Source organism: Aulonocara stuartgranti, assembly GCF_965226115.1.
Source record: "Aulonocara stuartgranti genome assembly, chromosome: 5".
NCBI classification, from domain to species: domain Eukaryota; kingdom Metazoa; phylum Chordata; class Actinopteri; order Cichliformes; family Cichlidae; genus Aulonocara; species Aulonocara stuartgranti.
In genome coordinates this window covers 9,112,814-9,139,340 of record NC_138943.1, presented here as the reverse complement: position 1 = coordinate 9,139,340, position 26,527 = coordinate 9,112,814, and the positions used below count along the sequence as shown (strand labels likewise).

Genomic DNA, 26,527 nt, shown 5'->3' with positions numbered 1-26,527 from the left:
TCTCCCTCCTTCTGCTCTTGTCGCTGTCAGCATTTTTTGAGCCCTCTGAGACCTGTTCTTGATCTTGAGAAAAAACTGCCTTTCTTGTGAATGTCCAAGTCTGTGCCTTTAAAAAAGCTATAATTCTGCATAATGAGAGGCTTTCATGGAAGCAAGTTGAAAGTGAAGCGTGAAAACAATGATATTCATCGCATGCGGTAAATCACTCTTGTGGTTCCCAACATGTACTTTGATTAAACCATGTCATCAAATAAATGAGATGTAATGTTATCCATAACACCAACGCAATCGCAAAAGAAATCTCTCTCTCTGTATTCATATGCTGTATGTGTCTGTAATGTGTCTCATTGGATACTTTAGTTCTCTGGTTACATAAATACTCAGTCAAATCAAGCACCAGTTGGGCATGGTGATGCATTAGGTATGATTTCTGTGGTCAGTACAGTTTATATAAGTGTTCATGCATGTAACAACATTGTATAGCCACGGCAGATCACCACTTGAAAAGCCCAAAACCTTTCCACTCTGTTGATTCAGTGCCAATAATGGCAGTTTCTTATTCTGCTAGTTTAAATATAAATTTTATTGCTTTTTGCAACAACATACAAAGGTTTGTTTTCCCAATTATATGCTGCTGTAATAGGAACCCTTTTTCCCCGCCCTCACCTCCCACCCTGCTCTCTTCCAAACCTACAAAAAAAAAAAACAAAAAAAACAAACCCACATAAAATATGTATACATTTGTACAATATGTGGCATTTATACATATTCAAGGAAACAAAAAAGAAAGGAGAGAAAAAAAAAGTAGACAATAGAAATAGCTAGCACATACTAAACAATTTTCTCCTCATCCACACTCCTGCAGGAGTTGTCCGATGTTTACTTCTTTTATAAAGTTTTTAAATGGCTTCCAAATTTCATCAAAATATGTTAACTTGTTTTTGAGAAAGTACGTTATCCTTTCCATTGCCATACACTGTGCCAAAGAATTTATCCAAGCACCAATAGCAGGAGGATCTGATGTTTTCCAATTTAATGCAATCATACGTTTTGCCTGTAATGTACAATAATCCATAAACTTAATTTGATGGGCTCTTAGTTTAAGATTTTTAGAATACACTTGTAATAGCAACCTTTCTACATCTAGATGTAGATGTAGATGTAGAAGTATTCTGCTAGTTGCTGGGCAAATAAGACATAAAATTCACAGCTAATGACTGAGGCTTTAAATTGGCAGCTGGGTGCTTTAAGTGAAATGATAATATCACTTAAAGTGTAAGAGGTGGGAACTCAGAGATTTTTGTAGCTGACCGTTTGGGGAGTTCCTTTTTTAAGGCACAAAATATCAATTATGCAAATTAAGTATTTAATAACAAATGGGACATGCAATTAACTGCTAAAATAAGCCTGTCTTATTTTTTTGCATTTGATCTGGAAATTAACTCACTGTACCTGTATCTGTATTTTGTAAATCACACATAAAACTAATCACACCTATGAGAACTATTTGGGGATTGGGCTCACATGCTATTTTGCCGAATATAGTAAATCTGGCCCTTGGTCATTCAATTCTCAAGTTGATCCTTTCAAAGTTTCCTCTAGGTCTACTTTTCCTTCCTGATAAGGGAACAACACAATGAATTGCCACAAAGAAGGCGCTTGAAAATGGCTTCATTGGGCATTAAGGCGTTCTCAACACCAAACAGAGAGACCTACAGTATTTAATTCAATAGCAATCCATCACACTACTGTTAGCATAACAACATTTAACCAAAAGAAAAAAAAGGCAACTATGCTACTTTAATCAAATTTGATCATTAGCCTAATGTGTTTCAGAAACAGAGGATAAAAAATAGCTGCTCTAAAAGGGTAGATTTATATATTAGGTGACAGGCAATTAGCAGAGGTTTGAGGTGCACGTTAGAAGATCAAGCAATCTAAAAATCTGAGAAAAAGACAAACTACACAGGGTCTCTGGTGCACACACTCTTGAGGTCAAATGCAAGTTTTTTTCCCAAGTGAAATACTGACCAGATATTGGAATCAGCATAAACGTCAGGGTTTCCTAAAACTTATGTTCGATGCCATGGCAGTGCTCCAAAAGATGAGATAATTCATGTAAATCACAAAAGTCTGCATAGTGTCAATACAAGAACAGTTAAACAATAACCGAAGTCCTGAAGACACACCATCTGGAAACTATAAACTAAACCAAAGTATAAACCTAATAATAAGCCTGTATATTTCTTGTGCTAATCCATCTAGTGCAAGTTAAGAATCTTTACTGGATCAGTCACTGGCTGAGACCACATCCTCATTATTATTTGACAATGGTGGATGAAGAATTGTGAACTGATGGTGCGGTTTGGGGAAGGCCTGAGAGCGGACTGGCAGCGGCTCCTGAGCCAGGCAGATCCAGAAGTGAATGAAAAAGAGGGGTTGGGAAAATGAGAACAACACGTTTTAGTGTTTTAGGGCTGCAACGATTAGTCGACTAGTCACGATTACGTCGACTATCAAAATCGTCGACGACTGATTTAATAGTCGACGCGTCGTTTGAAGCTTTGTAAGATCCCAAAAGACGCAGGAATAAGTAGTAGGATTTAAGAGTGTAATAACGGACTGAAACAGAAGATGGCAGCACTGCATGTACAAGGATGCCAGCTGCCGTTAAACCCCGAAGAAGAATAAGAAGCTGTGTCCCAGAATTCATAGCGCAGCCTAGTTCAGTTTCCAACAATGGCGGCAGCTAATTAGTTTTAATATTACTCTTATTATTATTTCTGGGTCACAAAATAAACGTTTAACATATTTTCAGGAGAGAATGTAGATGTGTAAACCTCAAATATCTGCTCAGTTTATCAAGACATCTCATATTTTCAAAAGCGCTCCGACGTTTTCGGAGACGTCTGTTACCCACCAGCTCGATAGCTAGCCGGGGGCAAGGCTCACTAGAGCCCGTGAGAACACCGGACTCCCGGCAAATCGTTTTCAAACCCACCGCTGTCTTCCGCTACTCAGGTTAAACATGATATACAAATCCCTTAGATAACTTAAAAATTTTATTGTTTGCCTTTTTTTTAGTATTTTATTTGTTCCTGAGTAAATCGGTTTGGCTGAGATTAAAGTTATAGTTTTTACACAGCTGAATAAACGTCAAGCAGACAACTGATTATCAGATGCTCGAGAATATACTCCGGTGTCCCGTTATATTTTAGATATCAAGGAGTTTATTAAATTTCACCGAAACAATCTGCAAATGTCATTAAAATTTAATAAACTATCATCTTGTCTTTATTTTTAGTTAGCACATACCTTAAACACTTAAAGCTGTAAGCTAATGATAGTTATATAAGAGCAGATGCATGCTGGTGCAATAAGCTGTACGTTTTACGTCCAATGGATGCATGATCTGATTAGTCCACTAATCGCAAAAATAATCGGTGACTAGTCAACTATCAAAATAATTGTTTGTGGCAGCCCTAATGCATATACAGACAAAGGACCAGAAGGGGAGTGTAGGAGCAGTGGTCCTGCTTCTAAAATTCAGATTAATTATCTTCACGTAAACTTTAACCTGGCGGTACTAGATTTGAGTGCATTTTCTCAAATGTGTGCATCAAGTTTTAAATGACACTCCATTCAATCATCAATCGCAAGTGTCACAACAGCAAGAAGTTATTTGAAGATTATGAAGATTAATCCCCAGAAGACCACAAAATCTGATGGAAGTCCAACAGTTGATGATTAAATTCAAACCAAAATGGTCAAAAAAGCAACCAAAGCAATTCTGCTTTTAGTACAACTACTAAATCCAGTATTAATTTACAGCATATATGTGTAAGTGTCCACATATATTTATTTAGTGTACAGATAGGCATGTCATTAAAATTTCAGCAGCAGAATTTCACATTGACTATTTGGCAATATGTGCAACACTTTTGTGGGTCCAGAGGGAATCTTGAAAATGAGAGATGGATCTTCTATTTCTTGTTTATAAGACTGGAGGTAAAGTGCATGAGCAAAAAGAACTGGGCAGTGGTGCGATATTAGATACATTTATGGTATGCTCACTTAATTGATCACATTTAGTTAAACTCAGGCACAAAGCCTGATCAAAGGAAAAGCTCATTTCAGGGCTAACGAATAATATATGCTTCAGAAATGGAGGATTTAAAACAACAATAAAAAAGCCCTAAAAGGGTAGATTTATATAGGGCGATCGTGGCTCAAGAGTTGGGAGTTCGCCTTGTAATCGGAAGGTTGCCGGTTCGAGCCCCGGCTTGGACAGTCTCGGTCGTTGTGTCCTTGGGCAAGACACTTCACCCGTTGCCTACTGGTGGTGGTCAGAGGGCCCGGTGGCGCCAGTGTTCGGCAGCCTCGCCTCTGTCAGTGCGCCCCAGGGTGGCTGTGGCTACAATGTAGCTTGCCATCATCAGTGTGTGATTGTGTGTGTGAATGGGTGGATGACTGGATATGTAAAGCGCTTTGGGGTCCTTAGGGACTAGTAAGGCGCTATATAAATACAGGCCATTTACCATATATTAAGTGACAGGCAATTAGCAAAAGTTTGAGGTGCATGTTAGAAGATGCAATAGGACTGCTAAGCGTGCAGCTCTCTTTGATGCCCAATCAAAACCTAACATCTCTTGTGCTCTGTGATGTCAGATCAAGCGATCTAAAAATCACAGAAACAGGCGCAAAATACACGCCGTCTCTCGTGTTTGCCATCAGCAATTATTCTGCTCCGCAAATTTGCCCGCTCTGAGGCGTGTTCACAAACCCAGCAGCACAAACCCTTTTGAAGTAATAATTTTTAACCCTGAAAATCGTGCGCTTAATGCATGTTAGGCTTACCATAAGTCACTCTGAGTTCTCCTCTTATATTCGCATGTGTCTACAGCAATTTCAGTCAGTTTCTGGCCCCCACTAGCTCTCTTTACCCTCTCTCATTACATCTATTTCCTCTCCTTATATCTGTCATACCCACTCCTCCTTCATTTCATTCTCACTGCTTTTCCATCCCTCCTCCTTTCACCTTCTCTCCGGTTCTCTTCCTCACTTCGTCTCAAAAACACAACTCTCTGCCATCATTATCTTAATCTTTTCTATATTTTCACTCGCACACCCTCCTTCTCTCCACGCAGCCTGTTCCCATTGATGATCACTTCTGCGGTCTGGATATAAACCAACCCCTGGGGGGTTCCCAGCTGGTGTCAGGTCGGACAGTGTTCACTGAGAGCAGGGACAGGCTGACCTCTGTCACTTCCTACATCTACGGTGGACACAGTGTGGTCTTCCTGGGGACCAGGAGTGGACGACTTAAGAAGGTGAGTGCAGCTATACACTAACAGTCACTGGCAAACATGAGAGGATTTTTATCTTGTTTTAAAAAGAATGAAATCTGACATGCATGAATTGTATTGTTTGTGGTGAATTGGTAGATCTCAAGACATGGGAAAGATGAGAAGAGATTATGCATCTTTTGATGATTTACCATGTTGCGTTTCTACACAAAACACATCAATGATTTCTTAAGGCTGCTCTGCCTCCTGTGATAATTAGTTTGGGGTCATGTGGTAACATGAAACACCATATGAATGGCATGCCATGAAATTTTGTGTGTTAACACTACATTTTGTTTTTGCTTATGCATTTTTAAATGTATTTTTACATGATTAATTATTCCCTGTAACACTGAACATACTTAAAATGTGCAAAAATGATACAAAACATGCCCGTGGCATGCTCTTACACTACAATCCCATGGCATCATATTGCGCTTCAATAAAACTTTTGGGTGAATGAATAAACGAAAGGAAATGGGTAACTCATTCTGCCGCCATCATTCAAAGGGACTGACAAAACGAGACACTTCAAAATTAAATGTGTTGTACAGTATTTCAGGACTTCCCTTTTATAAATATTGGCGATTTACATACTTTTTAGTCACAAATGCTGTGTGTCTATTCAGCTTATCTTTAAACTTTACTTTTTCAAGTTCTAACATGAAAAACTGAAAGCTTCAAGCTCAAGCCAGGACTACATCACTGTGACAGCAGGTTCATTTCTCCACCGTGCAATCAGATATTCTGAGCTTAACTATCTCAATCCCATATTTGGCAGCTTTTTAAAACAAGCTTAGCAGAACTGCATGGCATGATCTGATATCGAACATCATAATTGCTGCTGCTCCAGGATCATCACAGGAGCTGAGCAGTTATGTGTTTGAGATATCATATCTTTGTAACTCAGGGGAAAAAAAATGCTGCATGTTGCAGTCAGACTCCTTATAAGTTCTCGCAAGTGAGCTCACATTATCCCTATTTTATACTCCTCACACTGGCTCCCAGTCGATTTTGAGAATGCTTTTTCTGTACTTATATACAGAGCACTAAATCGACTAGGTCCAGATCATTTATCTCAACATCTTATTAAACACACTACCGCTCGCAGTCTTCAGTCGCAGGATCAAAATTTATTAGTTCTGCCTACCAGATTGAAGACTAGCAGGGGCAGAGCCTTTCAGTCTGTGACACCTAGAGTCTACCACTCCAGCTACATTTAGCTGACTCTGTGGACTCCTTCAAAAGGCATTTGAAAAGGCTTCTGTCTAACCAGGCCTTCTGCTGAGATTCTTTTTTTCTTTCATTTATTACTTTTTAAATCCTGTAACATGGTGTCATACTGATAGCAATAGTTTTGTTTTGTTTTTTAACAATTTTTTAAAATGATTGCAATCATTTTGTTGTGCTGTGACTTTATGTCAGTTAAAAGTGCTCTTCAAATAAAGCACTTGCATACTAATTACAATAAAAGACATTTGCCTTTAAGGGTTTCTGCCAGAAAAGCGTCTTAAGATATAGTTAACACTGTGCAAGGATATGCATTCATGCAAACTGATGATACAAAATGATACTTAAACATAACCGATCAGTTTTAGCATCTAAACTTACCCAAACATCGATTGACAGTAACTTAATAGTGCACGAAGTCTAAAAATAATATCTCCACATTGGACACAAACCCCCACCATCACATTTTTCTCTGCAGGAAGTGCTAAACTTCGGTATTTTGCCTGACTTGCAAAGCTGTGACATCACAAACATGTGACTGGTCAGTTCAAGTGATGGTCCTGGAGCAACGTTAACATTATATTGTAGAAGCAAAGCAGATACTGTTATATCAGATACATCTGCTGACACGACAAATTTTTCACATGTAAAATTACCAAATTTATCAAAATCTCTGCGATATACACTGCTGAAATACATCACGTCTGGCAGCTTTTGTGTCTCACCCACGCGGATGTAATAATGATCCCTAATCCATTAACAGAAATTCATGCAATAATCTGTTCAATTAATGATCTAATTAGCATAACTGGTTTTGTTAAGTATATCATGGTTATTATGGTAGGAGGACATTACGCAGCTGAACAAAGGTACAGCAGCACCACATTTTGTGCTTCAGCCCTCAGACAGTCGCTCTTAGTTGAGAACAAATTGATGTAAATCTCCATCCATGACTACTTGAGCCAAAACTGAAGCGCACGTCTGTTCCTTCAGTTCCTTTGTGTTAAAGTAAAAGGACATTATGCAGCTGTAGTGGCTCTTGTTTAACAGTGCCCTGGTGGATTTTGGGTTGAATAGCTTTTAGCATTACAAATTACCTCGAGGACCACTTCACTGATTTAGAAAATGATTTTGCTCCGCTTAATAAGAATTTTTAAATGTTTCTAAACATAATTAAATGTACCTAAGTGTTCTGTGCAAGTTTTAGTTCATGCTGCTCCCTAAAACTTCAAAAACATGTGTGTGTTCTCTGCTTCAAACCCTAAAATATGATTTCCAGTTCTTTTCAATTCCAGGATTCAGCCTCATGGTTATAGCGCCTTGTACGAATGTCTTAAAATCTAATGTTAATTTTCTTTTACAGATAAGTTGGTGATATGAAACATTTTTTTTTCTGTAAAAGGCAAAAAAGATCAAATCCTATATTAAATTGACTAATATTTCCTGTGCAAACCAGATGTATATTATTTTAAATCATTCTAAGCTCAGCTGCTGTCAAAAAACTGCTAAAACACACATAACTGTTTCACATTTACACTGGGTGACATGTTTCTTTATAACAGTGAACACAAGCTCTGTAGTTTATTTTGAGTCATTCAGCAAATACCATTCTGTTCCCTTATATAACACAGCAAATCTGCATCTGAACATAGCCTGCGACAAATTCTCTTTTTACACTTGTTTAAGTAGCACTGGCTTAACTATGGCTCCTAGCTAGTTTAAGAACAGCCTTTTAAAGATTTAATTTTTTAGAAACAAGGTCAAAAGCCTTAGACAAACACAGTCCAGGGTCAAATGCTTTAACAGTCTGACTAAGTCACTGTGGATTTTGGTATTTTCTTTGTAATCATCACAATTTTTTTTTTTCTTGTGCCGTCCACATAATCACAGAATCCCTGAGCAACCTTGGTACCAGCTGCCGTGCCAAAAATAAAATGCAGAACACGAGCTAACTGGCACCCCAGTTCACGCCTCTCACACATATCTGCCGTGTGCGTTAGCACTGGAAAGCCTAACAAGCGCTGGCAGGAAAACGACGTTGTACATGAACACGACTTATATCTCTACAGTGACAGTAAACACAACACATGGGCCAGCCAATAACTGTGCTACATAATTAGAGCTTAAAAAGATATTCATGGCTGAAGAACAGAGAGCCTCTGGTTGTAGAGCTCCTAGCTCTTCTATCAAACAGATACCAACAAAGAAACTCTCTGAAAAGGCCACAAGTGTACTTCGGGTGACTGTTTAAAAGGGGATGATAGTGCACACTAACAGACAGTCTTCATGTTGTTACACATTTCAGCACATTATTAACCGTTTATTGACTCTGTCAGTTGTCTAAATGGTAGCAAAGCTTGTTGTTTTATCTAATGTATGTTGCATTCTTGTACAGCACTTTGGTCAACGCTCCTGTTGTAATTAAATGTGCTATATAAAAAATAAACCGATTAAACCATTAATTGGCAGTCCAAAAACACAAAAATACAATCTGTTTATTTAAGGCAAGGCAAGGCAAGTTTATTTGTATAGCACAATTCAACAACAAGGCGATTCAAAGTGCTTTACAGAGACATTAGAAACAAGAACAAATAAAAAGCATGATTTAAAATTGATTAAAACAAACAAATAAACTAACTAACTAATTAACAAACAAACAAACAACAGTATATAAAATCAAAACAGATAAAATCAGAACAGTAGATAAAATCAGTAGTTAAATGTAAGTTTTGAAATTTAAGCTTAAAGTGTGGATTTGGTGCTTTATTCAAATGCAGCTGAGAATAGGTGAGTCTTCAACCTGGATTTAAATAAACTGAGTGTTTCAGCTGATCTGAGGCTTTCTGGGAGTTTGTTCCAGATATAAGGAGCATAAAAGCTGAATGCAGCTTCTCCGTGTCTGGTTCTGACTCTGGGAACTGATAAAAGACCGGATCCAGATGACCTGAGGGATCTGGATGGTTCATACTGGGTCAGGAGGTCATTGATGTATTTTGGTCCTAAACCATTCAGAGCTTTATAGGCCAGCATCAGAACTTTAAAGTCTATCCTCTGACGGACAGGCAGCCAGTGTAAGGACCTCAGAGCTGGACTGATGTGGTCCACTTTTTTGGTCTTAGTGAGGACTCGAGCAGCAGAGTTCTGAATGAGCTGTAGTTGTCTGACTGATTTTTTAGGTAGACCTGTAAAGATGCTGTTACAGTAATCAAGCCTACTAAAGATGAATGCATGGACTAGTTTTTCCAGGTCCTGTTGAGACATCAGATCTTTTATCCTTGATATATTCTTGAGGTGATAGTAAGCTGACTTTGTTATTGTCTTAATGTGTTTTTCTAAGTTTAGGTCTGCATCCATCACTACACCCAAATTTCTCGCCTGGTTTGTGGTTTTTAGATGTATAGATTGAAGTTCTCTGGTGACCTGTAATCGTTTTTCTTTGGCGCCAAAGACTATTACCTCAGTTTTGTTTTTGTTTAGCTGGAGAAAATTGTGGCACAACCAGTCATTGATTTCCTCAATGCATTTACCAAGAGCCTGTACAGGGCCTCGGTCTCCTGGTGACATTGTGATATATATTTGTGTGTCATCTGCATAGCTGTGATAGTTTATTTTGTTGTTGTTTATAATCTGTGCCAGTGGGAGCATGTAGATGTTAAACAGAAGGGGTCCCAAGATGGAACCTTGGGGAACTCCACATGTGATACTTGTCTGCTCAGATGTGAAGTTACCTATTGATACAAAGTATTTCCTGTTTTCTACGTATGTTTTGAACCAGTTTAGTACAGTTCCTGAAAGACCTGTCCAGTTCTCCAGTCGTTTGAGTAATATGTTGTGGTCAACTGTATCAAATGCTGCACTGAGATCCAGTAAAACTAGGACTGACATTTTTCCACTGTCTGTATTCAGACATATGTCATTAAACACTTTGGTCAGAGCGGTTTCAGTGCTGTGATTCTGTCTAAAACCTGACTGGAAGGCATCGTAGCAATTATTCTGTTTTAAGAAGTAACTGAGCTGTTGAGAAACTGCTTTTTCAATGATCTTACTTAAAAACGGGAGATTTGAGATCGGCCTGTAGTTGTTCATTTGTGTCTTGTCAAGATTGTCCTTTTTCAGTATAGGTTTGATTACAGCAGTTTTTAGTGATTCTGGAAACACACCTGATAGTAAAGAAAAGTTGACGATCTGTAACAGGTCTGACTCTAAAGTCTTTGAGACCTTTTTGAAAAAACTTGTTGGCAGGACATCTAAACAGCAGGAGGAGGAGTTCAGTTGACCTAAGATGTCCTCCAGGTCTTTGCTGTTAATAGGTTGAAACTGTTTCATGGTGTTTAAACAGTTTTTTGGTGGACACAGTACATATCCTGGATCTGCTGTTGATGTACCAATTGCTTGTCTAATTTTTTGGATTTTTTCAGTGAAGAATTTGGCAAAGTCATTGCAGGCCATGGTCGAATGAAGTTCAGCTGCCACTGACACAGGAGGGTTTGTTAGCCTGTCAACTGTAGAAAATAAGACCCGAGCATTATGGCTGTTTTTAGTGATGATGTCAGAGAAGTAGGACCTCCTTGCATTCCTCAGTTGTAAATTATAATTGTGAAGTTTCTCTTTATAGATGTCATAATGAACCTGGAGGTTTGTTTTTCTCCATCTGCGCTCAGCTTTCCTACACTCTCTTTTTTCATTTTTCACCAGTGTGGAGTTTCTCCATGGAGACTTTTTCCTTCCAGAGATAACCTTCACCTTAATGGGAGCAATAGTGTCCATTACATTTAACATGTTAGCATTGAAGCTATTGACGAGCTCATTGACTGACCCTCCGGACAGGTCAGGTGTTAATGGGAAGACCTGGTTAAAAATTGCACTACTGTGTTCAGTTATACACCGTTTTGTTATCACTGTTGTTGATATATTTGTGTGGGCTGAGATTTTACTTTCAAAGAAAACACAGTAATGATCAGACAGGCCCACATCAGACACAGTAACCTTTGGAATGCTCAGGCCTTGGAGGTCAGTAGGTCAAGAGTGTGTCCTCTATTATGTGTGGCCTCTGTTACATGCTGAGTCAGCCCAAAGTTGCCCAGAGTGTTACTCAGGTCTTTAGTCCCTTTGTCCTGAGGGTTGTCCACATGGATGTTAAAATCCCCAACAATAATTACACAGTCAAAATCAACACAGATCACAGACAACAGTTCACTGAGGTCATTAAAAAAGTCTGTGCAGTATTTGGGAGGCCTGTAAACATTAAGAAACACAACTTTGGATGGGGCCTTCAGCTGTAAAGCCACATATTCAAAAGACTGAAAACTTCCAGGAGATAGCTGCTTACATTGAAATGATTCATTAAATAAGACAGCAACCCCTCCTCCTCTCCTGCTCGCCCTGACCTCACTGATAAAACTGTAGTTAGGAGGGGTCGTCTCGATGAGAACAGCTCCACTGTTACTTTGGTCCAACCAAGTTTCAGTTAAAAACATAAAATCAAGGCTGTGCTCAGTGATTAAATCATTAATTAAAAATGTTTTCCCAGCTAGAGATCTAATGTTTAATAAAGCCAACTTAAGTGTTTTAGAGGTATTACTTGTCCCCTCGTGTTTGGGAGCAGTCTGTGGCACACAAGGTATGTTTACTATGTTTAAAGATCTTTTAGAGTGCTGCTCTCTGTGTTTTGACCAGGCCACATGTCTCCTGTCACCTAAAAGTACAGAAATTTTAAAACCTTCTAGTAAACAGGGTCCCAGCTTCTCCTGGGAAAAGTCATCACTGCCATAATCCTCACAGCCCGGACCCTCCACACATCACGCATCAGACTGCGGAGACAGGGCATGAAGAGGAACTAAGGGGGGCGAGGCTGGGCAATGTGACTTCGATTGCTCTGTTGAGGGTGGGGCTCGATGGCGAACCTTTGGCCGCTCTGGTGGGGGGTTTATGGGGGACAAAAAGGGATTGGGACGGGGGGTAGATCTGAGCCCAGCATTGACCCGCTCCATCATCTCCTCAGTGAATTTCAGGTGTGGGGAGGAGGGAGAAAGGGAGGGGGAGGAGGGTGATGGCCTGTCAGGGGTTTGGGGGACTGGGGAAGGTCATGGTCCCTTGTCCTGGTCGTTGGTGTTGTTGAGAGAGTTGGAGGCAAATAGGGACCCCTCTTCTTGCCTTAGATGTCTCTCCTTTCTGAGGCTCTTCCTCAGATGCCATGGATGTCTCTCCTTTCTGAGGCTCTTCCCGATTTGAAAGACAACTCAAATCTTCATATCTGAAACTGACTCAAAATAATCGCCCGGATACCAAAAAAAGTCTTTCTATTAATCATTCATTTATAATTTTAATTTTACGGTAGAGTAATGGAGAAGCTTGTTAAATATTTGTTTTTATAAAATATTTTTTAAAACTCTCTGGTGCAGGCCAAGTATACTAAGCCCTTCACAGTCTATTGCATGTGTAACTACTCATCAAGGTAAGCCTAAAAGAAATTCAGCTGAACCTGCCTTGATGAGGCAGGCGGGGAGGCAAGCAAAGAAAAGCAATCAAACACAAATGCTCGCTAAATATGTTGCTGAATTGACTGACAAAAATCACACAAGTATGAACTACTCAATTCTTCAAGATTGATGTGTTTGTCCAGTCCCACAGACCACGGGATGACCCCTTTCTGTGGGATTCATAAAGTTGATTCAGCTCATTGTCTGTCATGTTTTGTACTGTAGCAAGTTATTATAATCAAGTTCCTATAAAGCTCATTCTTCTGATCTAACTGAATTGACTTGTTGGGACTGCAGGCTCTGGTTCCTGCACAGTTGTAGAGCGTGCAGCTGACTGAGGAAATGTGTGAGAGGACTGTTGTGACATTAGCCCGGGGGCCTCAGTCTTATGAGGAGCAATCTGTCTGACACAACGCACACACACATACTGGTCCAGACTGGGGGCACAGATAGCATCACTGCAGCTCTTTCATTTGATGAGCCATCAGGGAAAAAGACAAGATGGGCTGACAGTGGAGGAGAGAGAGAAAGAGAAAACAGTCAGGCAATGTGAGACAAAGAAAGAAGGATGACCACTGGGGAAAAAGGAGAAGCAACAGATATGGAGGAAGAAAGGCAGGGATATTAAGTGGAAAAAAAACAAGGACATATTAAGAATGAAGGGGAAGTAAGACTGGCAAAAAATAAAAATAAAACACTGAGAGAAAGGGAGACTTCGTGTTTGTTCAGGAGGTAAGCATTAAGTTTTGGGTGAGCAGTAGTAATCCATCGTTACCGCTGTTAAGTGCAGCCTTTAAAGGCCAGAGTTTGCCATTACGCTGACAGAACATGCAGGCATGATTCAGACTCCCAGGAGCCTCTAAGGAGCACAGGGTCACCTCTCCAATCCTATTCTATCACCCCCAAATGGACAGTCTCAGTGGAAATGGGGCATGACAATAAATATCATGAGTGGATCACTGCAACAGCAGGGCCATAGCAAAGGTCAAGCCTGCCACAGAAAGGGTGTAACCAGGGTGAAAGGTCACCAGGATAACCATCTTAGTATCCAGGCTCCGTGCAGCATATGGATGCGCTCATCAATGTGTCTCAATTAGACTGCTCCTGTTCCAGCTATAATAGGACGTTTCAATCATCATCTGCTGCAGCTTTGTAGCCATAGGTGGTTGATTTTAGTGAAGTAATATGACCCTGTGGGTGACTCGAGGCTGAACACAAAATGGGGCTTTTACACTTAGCAGGATGTATGCTAATGAGGTGAATCCGGATAGAAGTGATTATCTCATCCTGATCCTTATTAAAATGCATTCTGGTCTCAAGGTATGAGGTACAGAAATAGTAGATGCAACTTTCAGTGGCACAAATACTGTCTCACACCGAGGTTCTAACAATTTATGTGCAACAATGACGCACATTTATCTGAATTCAGTGGTTCTGTTTTGCTCATGTGATGCTCTGGAACAAATCTGAACAGCTTCATAAAAACTGTCCCTGAGCTTTCAGAAAGAAAGAATCTCTTTAGTCTACACACAGTGATTTCATGTCTATTTAAACAAACACTGAAAGAAACACTGAAAACTCATACGTGGGAAATAGAGAGAGTGGAGAAACGATTTAAAGCGCAAGCCTTAGGATGGAAGGAATGAAATGAATGATTATCACCGATCGAATAACTAGTTTTATTGTGCTTTTCTTGGCAGTATGTTCTGAAATCTTGAAAGTTAACAAGACACTTCTTTGTCAAGTCGTGAGGTGAAGGTGATCAATCCTTAACAGTGTTTCACACCCTCGATATAGTGAGGCTGAATTTTTACGACCAGGTTCCCATACCTAGAGATCTTTCAGACCTCCCAGTATATATTTGTTGAACAAATCGAGGTCATATCAGGTTTTCGCCACACTTTGATTGATGGTGGGATATTTTTTTAAACGCACTCGCATATGTTTAGGTCAAATTTTAATTCGATTTCATTTATATAGCACCAAATCACAAGCACAGCTGTCTCAAAGCCCTTTATATTGTAAAGTAAAGACCCCACAGTAATACAGAGAAACCACAATAATCAAACGACCCCCTATGATCAAGCATTTGGCGACAGTGGGAAGGAAAAACTCCCTTTAAGAAGGAAGAAACTTCCAGCAGGCCAATTGGGGGTGTGGGGAGTGTTAACAGTAATGTCTCTCTCTCATGAATGCACTTATATTAAATGTGCCATGTGCATAAAGAAGGTCTCTGACAGGATAATCAACAAAACTAACATGACTTCCTTGTTTAAAGCTTAATGTTAAATCGTATATAGTCAAAAGTGGTGTTTTACCCTGGTAGAATCCTGAACAGTGATATTGTTGCTTACAGGCATGTCTACAGTTATCAGTTAGGTTGATGGAATCATTACTCGTCTCCAAACCAGCTTTAAGACGATTAAATAATTGTTGGTGGAAAGAGGACACAAAGCTCACTGTAGGAGCCATTTTCGTGTTTGCATGCCTCTAGTTGTCCCTTTTTGTGTTTGTGAGTGATTGCATTTAAGGCAGGAACATTTAATTAGGGTCACTGATCATAAGGACCAAACAGTTTGTGATCGCTGTGCTGTTGTGATTTATGTTTGATAATGTTGGACATTAAGATGAACTGTGGAATGGCAAATGCAATCAATGGTGAACAATAAATGTTTAAGCTGACAAGATAACAACAACGCTGGAATTATTGGACTTTCTCAATACCACAAGTTTTCTTTCATAACAGTGGCACTGTGTCAGCTCCACCATTGAACACCTCAGTGGCTTCAAGCGTAGCCTCTACACTCAATGCAAGGGGTTAACAACATACATTCTGTTTATAGCTTTTTATAATTCTGCATCAGATTTTACCTGCTGATAGCACCACCATAACGCCAGATGGCCGTAATATGTGGGATGAGGCTGCATCAGTAACCATGGACATTCTGTCCTCTACTTTGTGATATACACACACGAGATCTTTAAAACTTCATTATTACAAAGTCCAGACTAAAAAGCAGCAGATTATGCTTCAGATTGTTTCATATTATTTTTATCATTTGGAATTCCTACTAGCATCAAGCTCTAGTAGTACACACCACAGTCATAGGTCCTGTGATCCAATCTTTACAGCTTGTGTAGTGCAGACTATGATAATTAAGCAAAAAGTATATTATGTATGCTGTACGTTCATGTAAAAGAGAAAGTTTTGATAAGATTGTATGCAGTGGCAACTGAGTACACCCACACTGTTTCAATCCGATTATTAAGTGATGACGTGACGAATCCTACTTCCGGGCCTAAAGTAGTCTGCGTTTAATATGGCTTTTGTGTTGTTAACATGTTTAATGCTTTGTATTTTCTTCTATTTAATCTCAAAAAGCTCCTAAAAAAAGTCAGTGACCACTGTTGACCTCCCTCGGCTTTTATTACCGCTAATCATTTATTTAAGCTCAGTTTTTAAAACCTTACGATGTAACTACAGCCCAGCCCATGCAGCAGTATATGAATGACTAACCTCGTATTGTGGATGGATTATCTCAGTTGTTCTCCTGGCTGAAGTTTGGTCCTTTTACAGCATCCTGCCATGCGATTACATTTGTTCCTGACCACTGAGAACCCTCACGTTAACTTTTATCGAGTGGAAAAAAAGTTAGTTTGTTTATATTATGCTAACATAGCTGTGTCGCTAGCGGTCACGTAGTACATCATTATATACCAGCTAGCCAAACTTCAGTAACCCTACAAACGTCACTGCTGTTTAGTTTTCTGTCTTCAGCTCATTAGCTGATCATCAGCAAATGTGACCACCTCTGTAAAACTGAAAGGTTTTACTAGTTTGCTGCTTTTCTAAAGTGTTTGGGTGTGTCTTAACACAAAATATTCCCAGAAGTGGACGTCCCAGCAAATTCAAGAACATGACAGCAGGTTTAAGCTTCCAAAGTTTATCTTAAAAATGACTGAGAGGGCCAAATTGCAAGATATTGGCCCATAATGAATAACACTGTGTGGGGTAAAAACCAAATACCAGTGTTGCAGTGATGTTAAGGACAGGCCCTGGGCACCTTGGAGTCACTGAGTCAACTATAAATGCCTCTGCATACCAAAGTGTTCTAAAGGTCAAATGTGAGGTCAAGATGAATCAAGATGTCAATGTCCACTCTTCAGCTTAACTGAAATGGCTTTGCAGGGCCTAAAGAGAGCTGTGCATATACAAATGCCAGTCAACCTCAATGAACTGAAGCTGCAGAATGGGACAAAATTCCTCTGCAACAATATAAGAGTGATAGAATTATACAGAACACCATTGCTTCTGCTTATTCCTCCTAAAGGTGGACTACACAGAATCCTGTGAAAACTTTCCTTTTTTAATTACATATTTTTCACTTGGTCAAAACATTTAGGATAACACTTCTCTCGACCTTTTTGTACGAAAGACAGAAGGACTGTAAACTTTTGCCTCTTACGTAGCTACCATAGTCTAGCAAGTACCTAAGCAGAAAACACACTGCAGAATGACTTTTCTTACCCTGTGGCAGCCTCAAACACATAACAAGTGATGAGTGGAATTGATTTTCTGAGGAAATGTTGCTGCTGAGCACATTAATGCTCAGAAGGACTGTGCCATGGGACTAGGCCATACAGAGTGAAACTATGTGCTCTTCTGACAAAGTGAGCAAATTAAAAATATTGTGCAACTCAGTATGAGATGCTTCCAAGTTTCTTGTAAAATTTATCCTATGTAGTGCTTTTCTATGTTCCGGGAGAAATCAGCGAAGTCATCACTGCCACTGAGAAAGTGCAGTAACATTTTATGATTAACTCATTCGTGTGTGCCACAGGACTTTACCTTAGGTAGACAAGGCTGACAAGCATCACAAATTAGATCCCTGCAGCTGCCTCAGCCCTATTCTTGAGCAAGCCAGTGATGCCTTTACTATTCAATCACTGCAAGAAAACTGCCTCAGTGGTGGCAAATATAATTTGAAGGATGCATTTACGAGTGCAGTGTAGAACGAAATAAAAACAGACCGGCACATTACCTCAGCGGCTGTAGCTACTCAGCAGCAGTATTTCCCTAGAAATGGTTGAAAATGTTAAGCTCACGGCAAATAAAGCCTTAGTCAAATACTCTCATGTGCAAATAGTGGATTCATTACAGCTTATTGAGACAGTTGACTGGCTGAAGAAATCCCAGAGTGAATGGATAAATGACTTGAACTTTTCAAAGTCACGGTTGTAAGGGGACTGAGAAAGGAAGACGTGGTGATTGAAATCATAAGAATGGGGAGGAGAGCAGGAAAAATAGATTTGTTTGAGGCTACTCCGAGAAGAATCTTCATCTTGCATTAAGAGCGCAGACCTTAAGGGTAAAAATCTTTAGAGCGGATCGCAATTCAATGTCTCAGTACAGCTAAAATAGTATTAAGAGAGGCAATTTGGTGATAACAGAGAAAAGTGTACATCTTTCTTCTTTTCCTTACTGGCTTTTATTTAGCAGCTATGTTTCCCTCCAATTCTTTGTCCTCTCTTCCTTTATATCTGTTCTTTCTCTTGTGCGGTCACACAAATGGAAACAGGACTGTGACTGCATTGCGGTCAGGAAAATGAAGACCATACGGGTGCAATGAATTGTTCCACTGTCCCCCTCCCACCGCTTTTGTTGATGGGCCATGGGAACCTGACAAACAATGGGAATGATTGGAGGGATGGGGGCTGCACGGAGGAGGACAGGAAACAGAGAACAGGAAACCATGTCCTCAAGGAGACAGAAAAGAAGTGAACATGCACAGACTGAGCGGAGACTGTGGTCAAGTTGTAGAAATTGTGGAATGAAAACCTGGAAGCTTGCCATGCAGCTGAAGGTTAAAGCGAACTGAAAATTTGGCTGCTGGAACTGGAAGGCTTTTAACAATAAATCTCAAAAACACACATGCATTCACACACACACACACACTTGAATGTCATGACCTCTTTTCCAACCCAGTTGGCAATCGCGTTTTAGGTATGCACTTGCCAACATACAGCGTATCTAGTGGCTGTGATCAATATGCTCCTCTTTGTGACTGTGGTTAGCATAATGGCTGAATGATTAGTCGTGTCCTGTAATACACATCTCCACCTCAGTGACACTCTTTGTGTTCATTAGCTGCTGCAGCTCGTCTCTTTAGCATTCACAGAGCCATGATGGATATGCGGGCTAATCAATGCACGCTCTCCTTGGCTGTCATCTACAATTGGACCATATGCCAGCCACTCAACCTTAAAGGTGGACAGTTGTCTGGCCCTTATGTTACTGCATGCCCTGTGTCACAATACGGAGTCAGCCAGGGAGCATCCACTGTGAGTTCTGTGCCAAAATCTGTCTTGTTTACACTCTGAATACATATACTTCGGATCTAGTCTTGCGTGTATAATCATTCTGCTCCTGTTTTCAGATTAATGGAAGATTTATGTGTGGTTTCCTTGCAAACGTTAGTCCTGATTATTACTCTTAATGGTTTTACATGAAAAACATGCATGGAGGAGGATGAAATATTGATTTCTGGCATAATGTGGCATAAAGACTAGAAAACTGTTTGTTTAAGAACAGCTATACCAGACTTGCCATGTCTAGGTCAGAGTGCGTCAGACAACTGGTCTTCAGGGACAAACCTTGTCAGAGTGGCAGATTGGGAATGATTTACTGAACAGACTGCTCTTTGCCTCCTGGGTCATCATCCATATGTTTAGGTTAACTGGGCACAGCTTGGTTGGCTATATATGGACAGAATTTCTTTCTCAAGTTTGGCTGGTCAGTGCATAAACATAAGAATCATCTGCTTTACAATGTTTCTCCATTTTCAGGAGAAAACAGGTCGTTTTAGACATTTATGAGTGTACTTCCTCTGCTTTAATATCGTTGCCTGAAATCAATCCCATCTGTAAATACACACAGGAGAGACTTTTGACTGAGTGTATTACTCATACGAGGTCTGGCAGCTTTACAGCGGAGCCAAAACGGCTCAAACCAAGCGACATCTTAGAAGTCTTTTTTTTGTTTTCTTTGGCTCTCACAGGATAAGAGTGGAGCTTAGCATTTAAGATGCAAAGCCGTCCACTAGAAAGCTAGGCTGTTTTCGTTAAGAGCCCATGGGCTCAGGTTGCATATCTGTTTGTAGAGGCCAAACTGAGCTGGGTTGTTTATAACCATCACAGGTTCTGCAAGGGAATTTCAGCAGCAGGAAGGATATTGCTGTTATTGGCTTAAATATTATTCATGGGTTAAATATATATCCTTGTCAGCTGTGAGAAGCTGGGATGAGAGAATGAAATGCGAGGCATACTGAGGTCATACTGTATGAACATGTGGTATCAATGGCAAAACAGTACAGTTCTTCTGTTACATGACAAAGACCACACAGGAAGTTCAACAAAAAGAGGTTTCCTAAGGTTTTTGGAAAATATGCAGTCCTTGGTATTGACTTTAAAGCAATGCCCTAACTACTTTACCACAACCCTATTTAGACATGTGATCCATCCACGGTGGATCAAATCTACTATTAAACATGAAAAAAAAGAGCAAAGCACAACCAAAAAGCATTTGAGGTGCTCTGAAATCTAGCACAATGCTGAAGTGTAACTGCACAGCCGATACCTGTTCACAGGGTCTGTCCCCAGAGACGAAAGCAACAGAAGTAAAAATGAAGTCAGTCTGAAATTAGCTGTTGTTCCCTCTATCCCATTAAAGACTAAAAATACCTATACATATACAGACTGCCTTGAGCTTTGTAGCCTGTAACTGTTAAAATCGGTCAAATTAGTGAATGATGCTTGACTGGGCAGCAGATTGTGAAGGCAATTTTGTCATTAAAATATTAAAACTGTTAATTCTTACTGTCCCCAAGGAGAATGGTTACATGAGTTTTAGAAATTACCTAAATGTTATGTGGGCTGTATTAAAAAATAGTTAATGGTTCAATACAAGTGCTGCCCTATAAGTATTCTTATACTATGTATGTGTGTTCTGCAGTCTAACAGATTGTGTATTGATCAAACAAGTAATCATACACACAATTTAAAACTACCGATTTATTGAAAGCAGGCAACAGACGAGTACAAGTGTGTAATTTATTTTGTTTGCATGCTTGTGTGTGCAAATGTGTGTGTAACATCCAAAAAACAGGCTCATTATAAAACCAATTAAACCCACCTTACTCTCATTATGAAGCTGTAGGGCTTAAGAAGAGATTGAGGACCTGTTGTACTCCCAGAGGGCTTCTGCCTGGTCAGGCCTGCTTTAGATGATAAAACCACTTTTAAATCCGCTGAAATCAAACACCACAAATCGGTCGTGATGGGTCAGTATTTTTTTCCGAGTTCATCCCTGTATCCCTGGCCCCTGGTCAACCTCATTATACACCGCTCGGTATCTGACCTCTAGACGGTTGTGCTGGGCTTTCTTAAACATTGTTTCACCGCAGAAATGTTCACATTCTCTGGTTTCTGTTTGTGCTGCTATTTATGAAAAGAAGAGTGTGGGAAAAATAATGTAAACTGGCTCCATTACTGTGTGGGATTTTGATACGGGAGAAGAGGAATAGGATAAGGAGGAGGAGGAGGAGGAATAGTAGCTCGAGCAGACAAGGAAAGAGAGCAAAAACGGAGAGTGAGCGAGCGAGAGCGAGAGAAAGAAGCTTATTTCTGAACTAAATCTGTCTTTGAAATAACTATTTAAAGGATAATTTGTGCATGGTGTTGAGTTATTAACAATCTGACAGGTGAGAGACAGTGTCTGTCCTCTTATGATCTGGATTTAAGAGGCCATCCTGTGTTGCTATTGTAATTGCAACTTTGGTGTTAACATAGAAGACAATCACAAATCTTTGCTTCTCCCCTTCCACCAGCCGCATACACCAACAAACAGACACACCCGTTAGCACATATTTATGCCCCCACCCCTCCACCCTCTTTTCATTCTTGGATGGCAGAACTGACGGTTGGAGAGGCACAGCTGCCTGGAAGGTGGAGGCATGATTGATTGATGAAGTTTTGGTGCCCAGGGGATCCAATCATGTAATCAGTTTGTATTGATTGACTGTCCCCATTGAGAGACTGCTGAGGCTCTGCTGCCATGTGTGCAAGCTAAGCTTGGCACACATTCAAAATCTTCTGCAGTCAGATTTGATTTGGGTGGCGAGGTCGCCTAAGTCCACGTGTTGGGATTCATGCTGGGAAGTCTGTCATAATCACACTGCAGACGTTCCAAACCGCTCCCACAATTCTCTGCTCCAATTCTTCATTATCTTGTATTTATTTTAATTATTATGATTGAGAAATTAATTCAGCTTTACTGTAATTGCATCACATGTTTAATGATCCAGTCTCCTTGGAATTTAAATGGGGCTTCCACCTGGGTTTGCATAGCTAATGAGATTTTTCCCCCCTTGCCACTATGTTTTTTTCCCAGACTCTTGTTTCACATTTCTGACTTCTATTTCACTTGTCAAGTTAGCATCACTTTAGTGATGCAATGCACATCATTCCTTCACCAGCATTACAAAAAAGGGCATTGTGAGTGCAAATAAAGGTATTTTTGTGAAATATAAAATTGAAGGACAGCACTAAGGAGAAAGACAAACAATTTCTGTCTTTGCGACAAAATGATGAAAAATGAACACTTTCAATATATCACTAACATCTAGTTATACTGAGAATAACAATGGCTTTTTAAGCTAAAAGCTCTTCTTAAGATTGACAACTTCCATATCAGTGAGCCACTTTTCACAAAGACAGACCTGCTTATTTATTTGCTTTACCGAAGCAGCACACCTTGTTTGTTGGTAGAGGTGGGAGAGGAGAATCGAAACCGCTTCACCGGTGGGCATTCGTTTTCTATGCTTGCATTTAATGAGCCCCAAAAGATTTCTCTCTGAAAGTCACTCCAAAGTCAAATTAAGGCTGAACTTGCTAAACACGTTTCAAAACTCAGATGCGTCACTGCTTTAACCTCAGGGGTGAATGTGGGTCAGAGGCGCAATAACCAGTTGGACTACTGAATGAGAAGCAGCTAATCTGTCTTTCCCTTTTCTTCCCCTCAGTCTCACCACAGGCTATAAATGTACCTTGTCTTGGTGGCACTGGGTGAACACGCTAGCAAAACTATTGCAAAGCGCCACAAGTCAGGAATGTAAATGAAGGAGAATGAAATAAAATGTAAAGCAACCACAGACTCTCCATTTCAAATACCCACACCTAATTTATTGTGTAAGCTTTCAAACACACATTGGGAAATCAGAGGTAACTGTTGAGGGAAAAACAAACTGTGACTAAGCTGTGAGACAGACATTTCTGAATTTGCTTACTTGCTGTCTGAGAGCTAGATAAGAAATCCACAGCTGTGATGTTTGGTGCCAAATGTTAGCTTATTATAAAGCCTGCAAGAACTGGCATTAGTAGCCAAGCAACTTGAAAGGTGCTTTCAACTAAAGCCTACTTAAACATGTTTTTGGAACATGGGATAGAATATAGCATATAGAACTATAAAATCAACCGTTACTAGAGATGGACCGATCCGATATTACGTATCAGTATCGGTCTGATACTGACGTAAATTACTGGATCGGATATCGGAGAGAAATAAAAACTGTAATCCGATCCATTAAATATCAAAAAAACACCTCACAAAACTTGCAACAGGCCTAACTCGGCTCATAATGTAGCACGTTGCAGCAGTATGCGTCACGTGATAGAGCGGCTGTGTGTATTTGTAGCATCTGGCATTTTATCTCCGAGGAAGTTATCCCAGAGAGAAGTAAAGCAAATCTGTAAGTTCATCTCTGAATGTTTGTAAAGCATTCCAGCCTTAAGCTTAACAACCGATATATGGAGCGACTGCCTCTTCTCTCCCCCTCCGTCTCCTGCTGCTACTTCAATCATGAAACTGATCAATGATCTGCTGATCGGCTTTTCTGTCCGTCTCTCTTGTTTGTTCATCGCCCACTTTGCACCAGAAAGAGGAAACCAGCGGCTGAACAACAGCAGCACGTTTAACCTTGATAAGCTGTTGTTAGAATTTATTTAATATTACTTTCTACAGAAGGATCTTTTTCTATGCAGCTGACGGCTGGTAACTGTGCAGGGGCGGATCTAGCAAAGTTTAGCCAGGGGGGCCGATAGGGCATGAACAGGGAAAAGGGGGCACAAAAACATACATTTCTTACTTATTCTCATTTAAATTGTCTAGCTTTTAATAAATAATTATCCGAATCTTACACCCAAAGTTTTAATCTGATGTAAAATGTATAGAAGTCCATTAGTGTATATAGTAACTATTAAGTCTAATATACCCTAGTAAGCTATACTACTTTTTCCTTTGGGAAGGTATCTGTGCAGTCTGCAATTCTGTTGAAGAAAGATGTTGAATCTATTTAATTATTCTTGAAAAATAATTTATTTCTGGGCATTTTTTTCACACACTGCATCAAATTGAAGTTGATTACGTCATTTAAGCATCATGAGGTGGAGGGTGGTTCCTTATTTTTTATTTTTTTTGCTGGGAGTTTTAGAGCCCTATTAGTTAGGTTGCTTACTCTTTAAAATACCAGAATAGGGAGGATGGAGTAGGTTTAAGTTTATTAGATTGATCAGTATTGCTGAACTATGAAATGTTTTGGGTGTATCTTTTGCATACAGGTATAACAGACTAGCTTTAGTGGGGGGGGGGGGTTTGTTGTTTTTTTTAACTTGAGTATGAACTTATACAAAAAGCAGCAAAATATAAAAAACAGTTTTATTGATTAAAAAACACACTATATCCGATTCATATCGGTATCGACCGATATCCAAATTTATGATATTGGTATCGGACATAAAAAAGTGATATCGTGTCATCTCTATTATGTACTGAAGTTAATTCCTGATCTACAGCTTAGCAGGTTGACTAATCTCTCAGATCTCTCAGGTTAAGTTTGTTTGGTATTTAATGGTGTTTGAACACCATTAAACCCGGAAAAAAATCCTTCAGCTTGCTTTCTAAGTAGACACAGCTCTTTAATGTAACAACTGATGAATTGATGAATTGCTCCTCTTTGAAGACATCGCTGTACTGAATTAACAGAGATTAAATTGTTTTTGATCTCCTCATTTACAGTACCTACTAGTTAAACATTTCCTTTGCATTTAATTTCAAGTTGCTCTTTTTCATTTACAAGTTAACAAGCTGTTTTGTCTCACATAAGTGCCTTTTTAGATAATGAGCTGATGTTCTAATGGACCGCTGGAAGGGAGGAGCATTTATTTACAACCGATTAGCCATTAACGAAGAATAAAGCGTTACTGGCTTGTATAGTTTGTATGGACCTTCATTACAGTTGTATACTCTGGAGAAATGCATTGATGGTTATTGCTTCACATTTTATTGAAGTCGTTACACTGCTGTGCACCAAATGGAGCCAAGAATGGTTTCCTTTAGTGTTACAAGTTAAAGTGGAAAAACATACCAAACTTTACACATAACAGTGGGTGATCATAAAACTGAAAGCAAAAGCCATCCGTGCATATTTCATATAAAGCTGCTATTTAGTTTTCTTTTAACAAAACATAGAAAGCATACAAAATCTTACAGAGAAGAGTCCTAATTCTACAAATGTACAGTAACCATTCAGTCACTGTCTCTTCATCTCTGTGTTTGTCTATGCCTCTGCAGGTCAGGGTGGACAGCCCTCTGGAAGGAGGAGTGCTGTATGAGACAGTGACTGTGATGAAGGATAGCAGTCCCATCCTCAGGGACATGGCCTTCTCCCTGGACAGGAACTCTCTCTATGTCATGTCTGGCAAGCAGGTGAGGAAAAACCCTCATGTTGGTGCTGCTGTCAAGAGAACCATTGGAAAAGCAGGATGATGCGGCAACAGATGAGGCTGTCCTTCAGCTGGAAGCCCACTGGTTCAAGCCCCTATGATAGCGAGTGTTCGGCATGTTGACATGTCCTTCAGTTAAACACAAGATGTGTAGCATGAAATTTAGAGTTTTAGTTGACAAGAAACATACAGTATGGAAGTATTTTTGGAAATCGGTTAGTGGAAGCGGTTTTGAACAAACATATTAATAATGATGATTAGATTTGGATTGAGGGCCAAAACAAATAAATAATCCTTGTTTTTTTAGGCTGTTGCAAAAAGAAATGTTCTGCACATTCTGTTAAGATTAGTATTTCTGCATGGAGCTTTGGAATCAGAAGTAAAACGGTTTCAAATCAAAAACATTAAGCTATGCTAAATTATAAATTAATACTGTTTATTTGGAATTGAAGCAGAGGATTATGACTTATCCTTAAAACAATAATTCCCTTACATTCATGAACTGTACGTCTACAGAAGAGATTGTTAAATATGCAGACTGTGTGTAAGAGGATGGACCACTGCTCCAATTACTTATCCATGCGAATCGACTTACAGCGCATGCATCTTTTGTACGTAACACACACACACGCACAC

At 39.7% G+C, this 26,527-nt stretch overlaps 1 protein-coding gene across 1 annotated transcript in view; it reads left to right on the top strand.

The window, feature by feature from the left end:
• Positions 1–26,527, top strand: part of LOC309707546 (plexin-A2-like) — a 91,097-nt gene that overhangs the window by 13,676 nt on the left and 50,894 nt on the right. The window contains exons 3-4 of the mRNA XM_082534922.1: positions 5,148–5,330; positions 25,740–25,874. Of these exons, the coding sequence (XP_082391048.1) occupies positions 5,148–5,330; positions 25,740–25,874 (318 nt within the window). The remainder of the gene's footprint in view (positions 1–5,147; positions 5,331–25,739; positions 25,875–26,527) is intronic.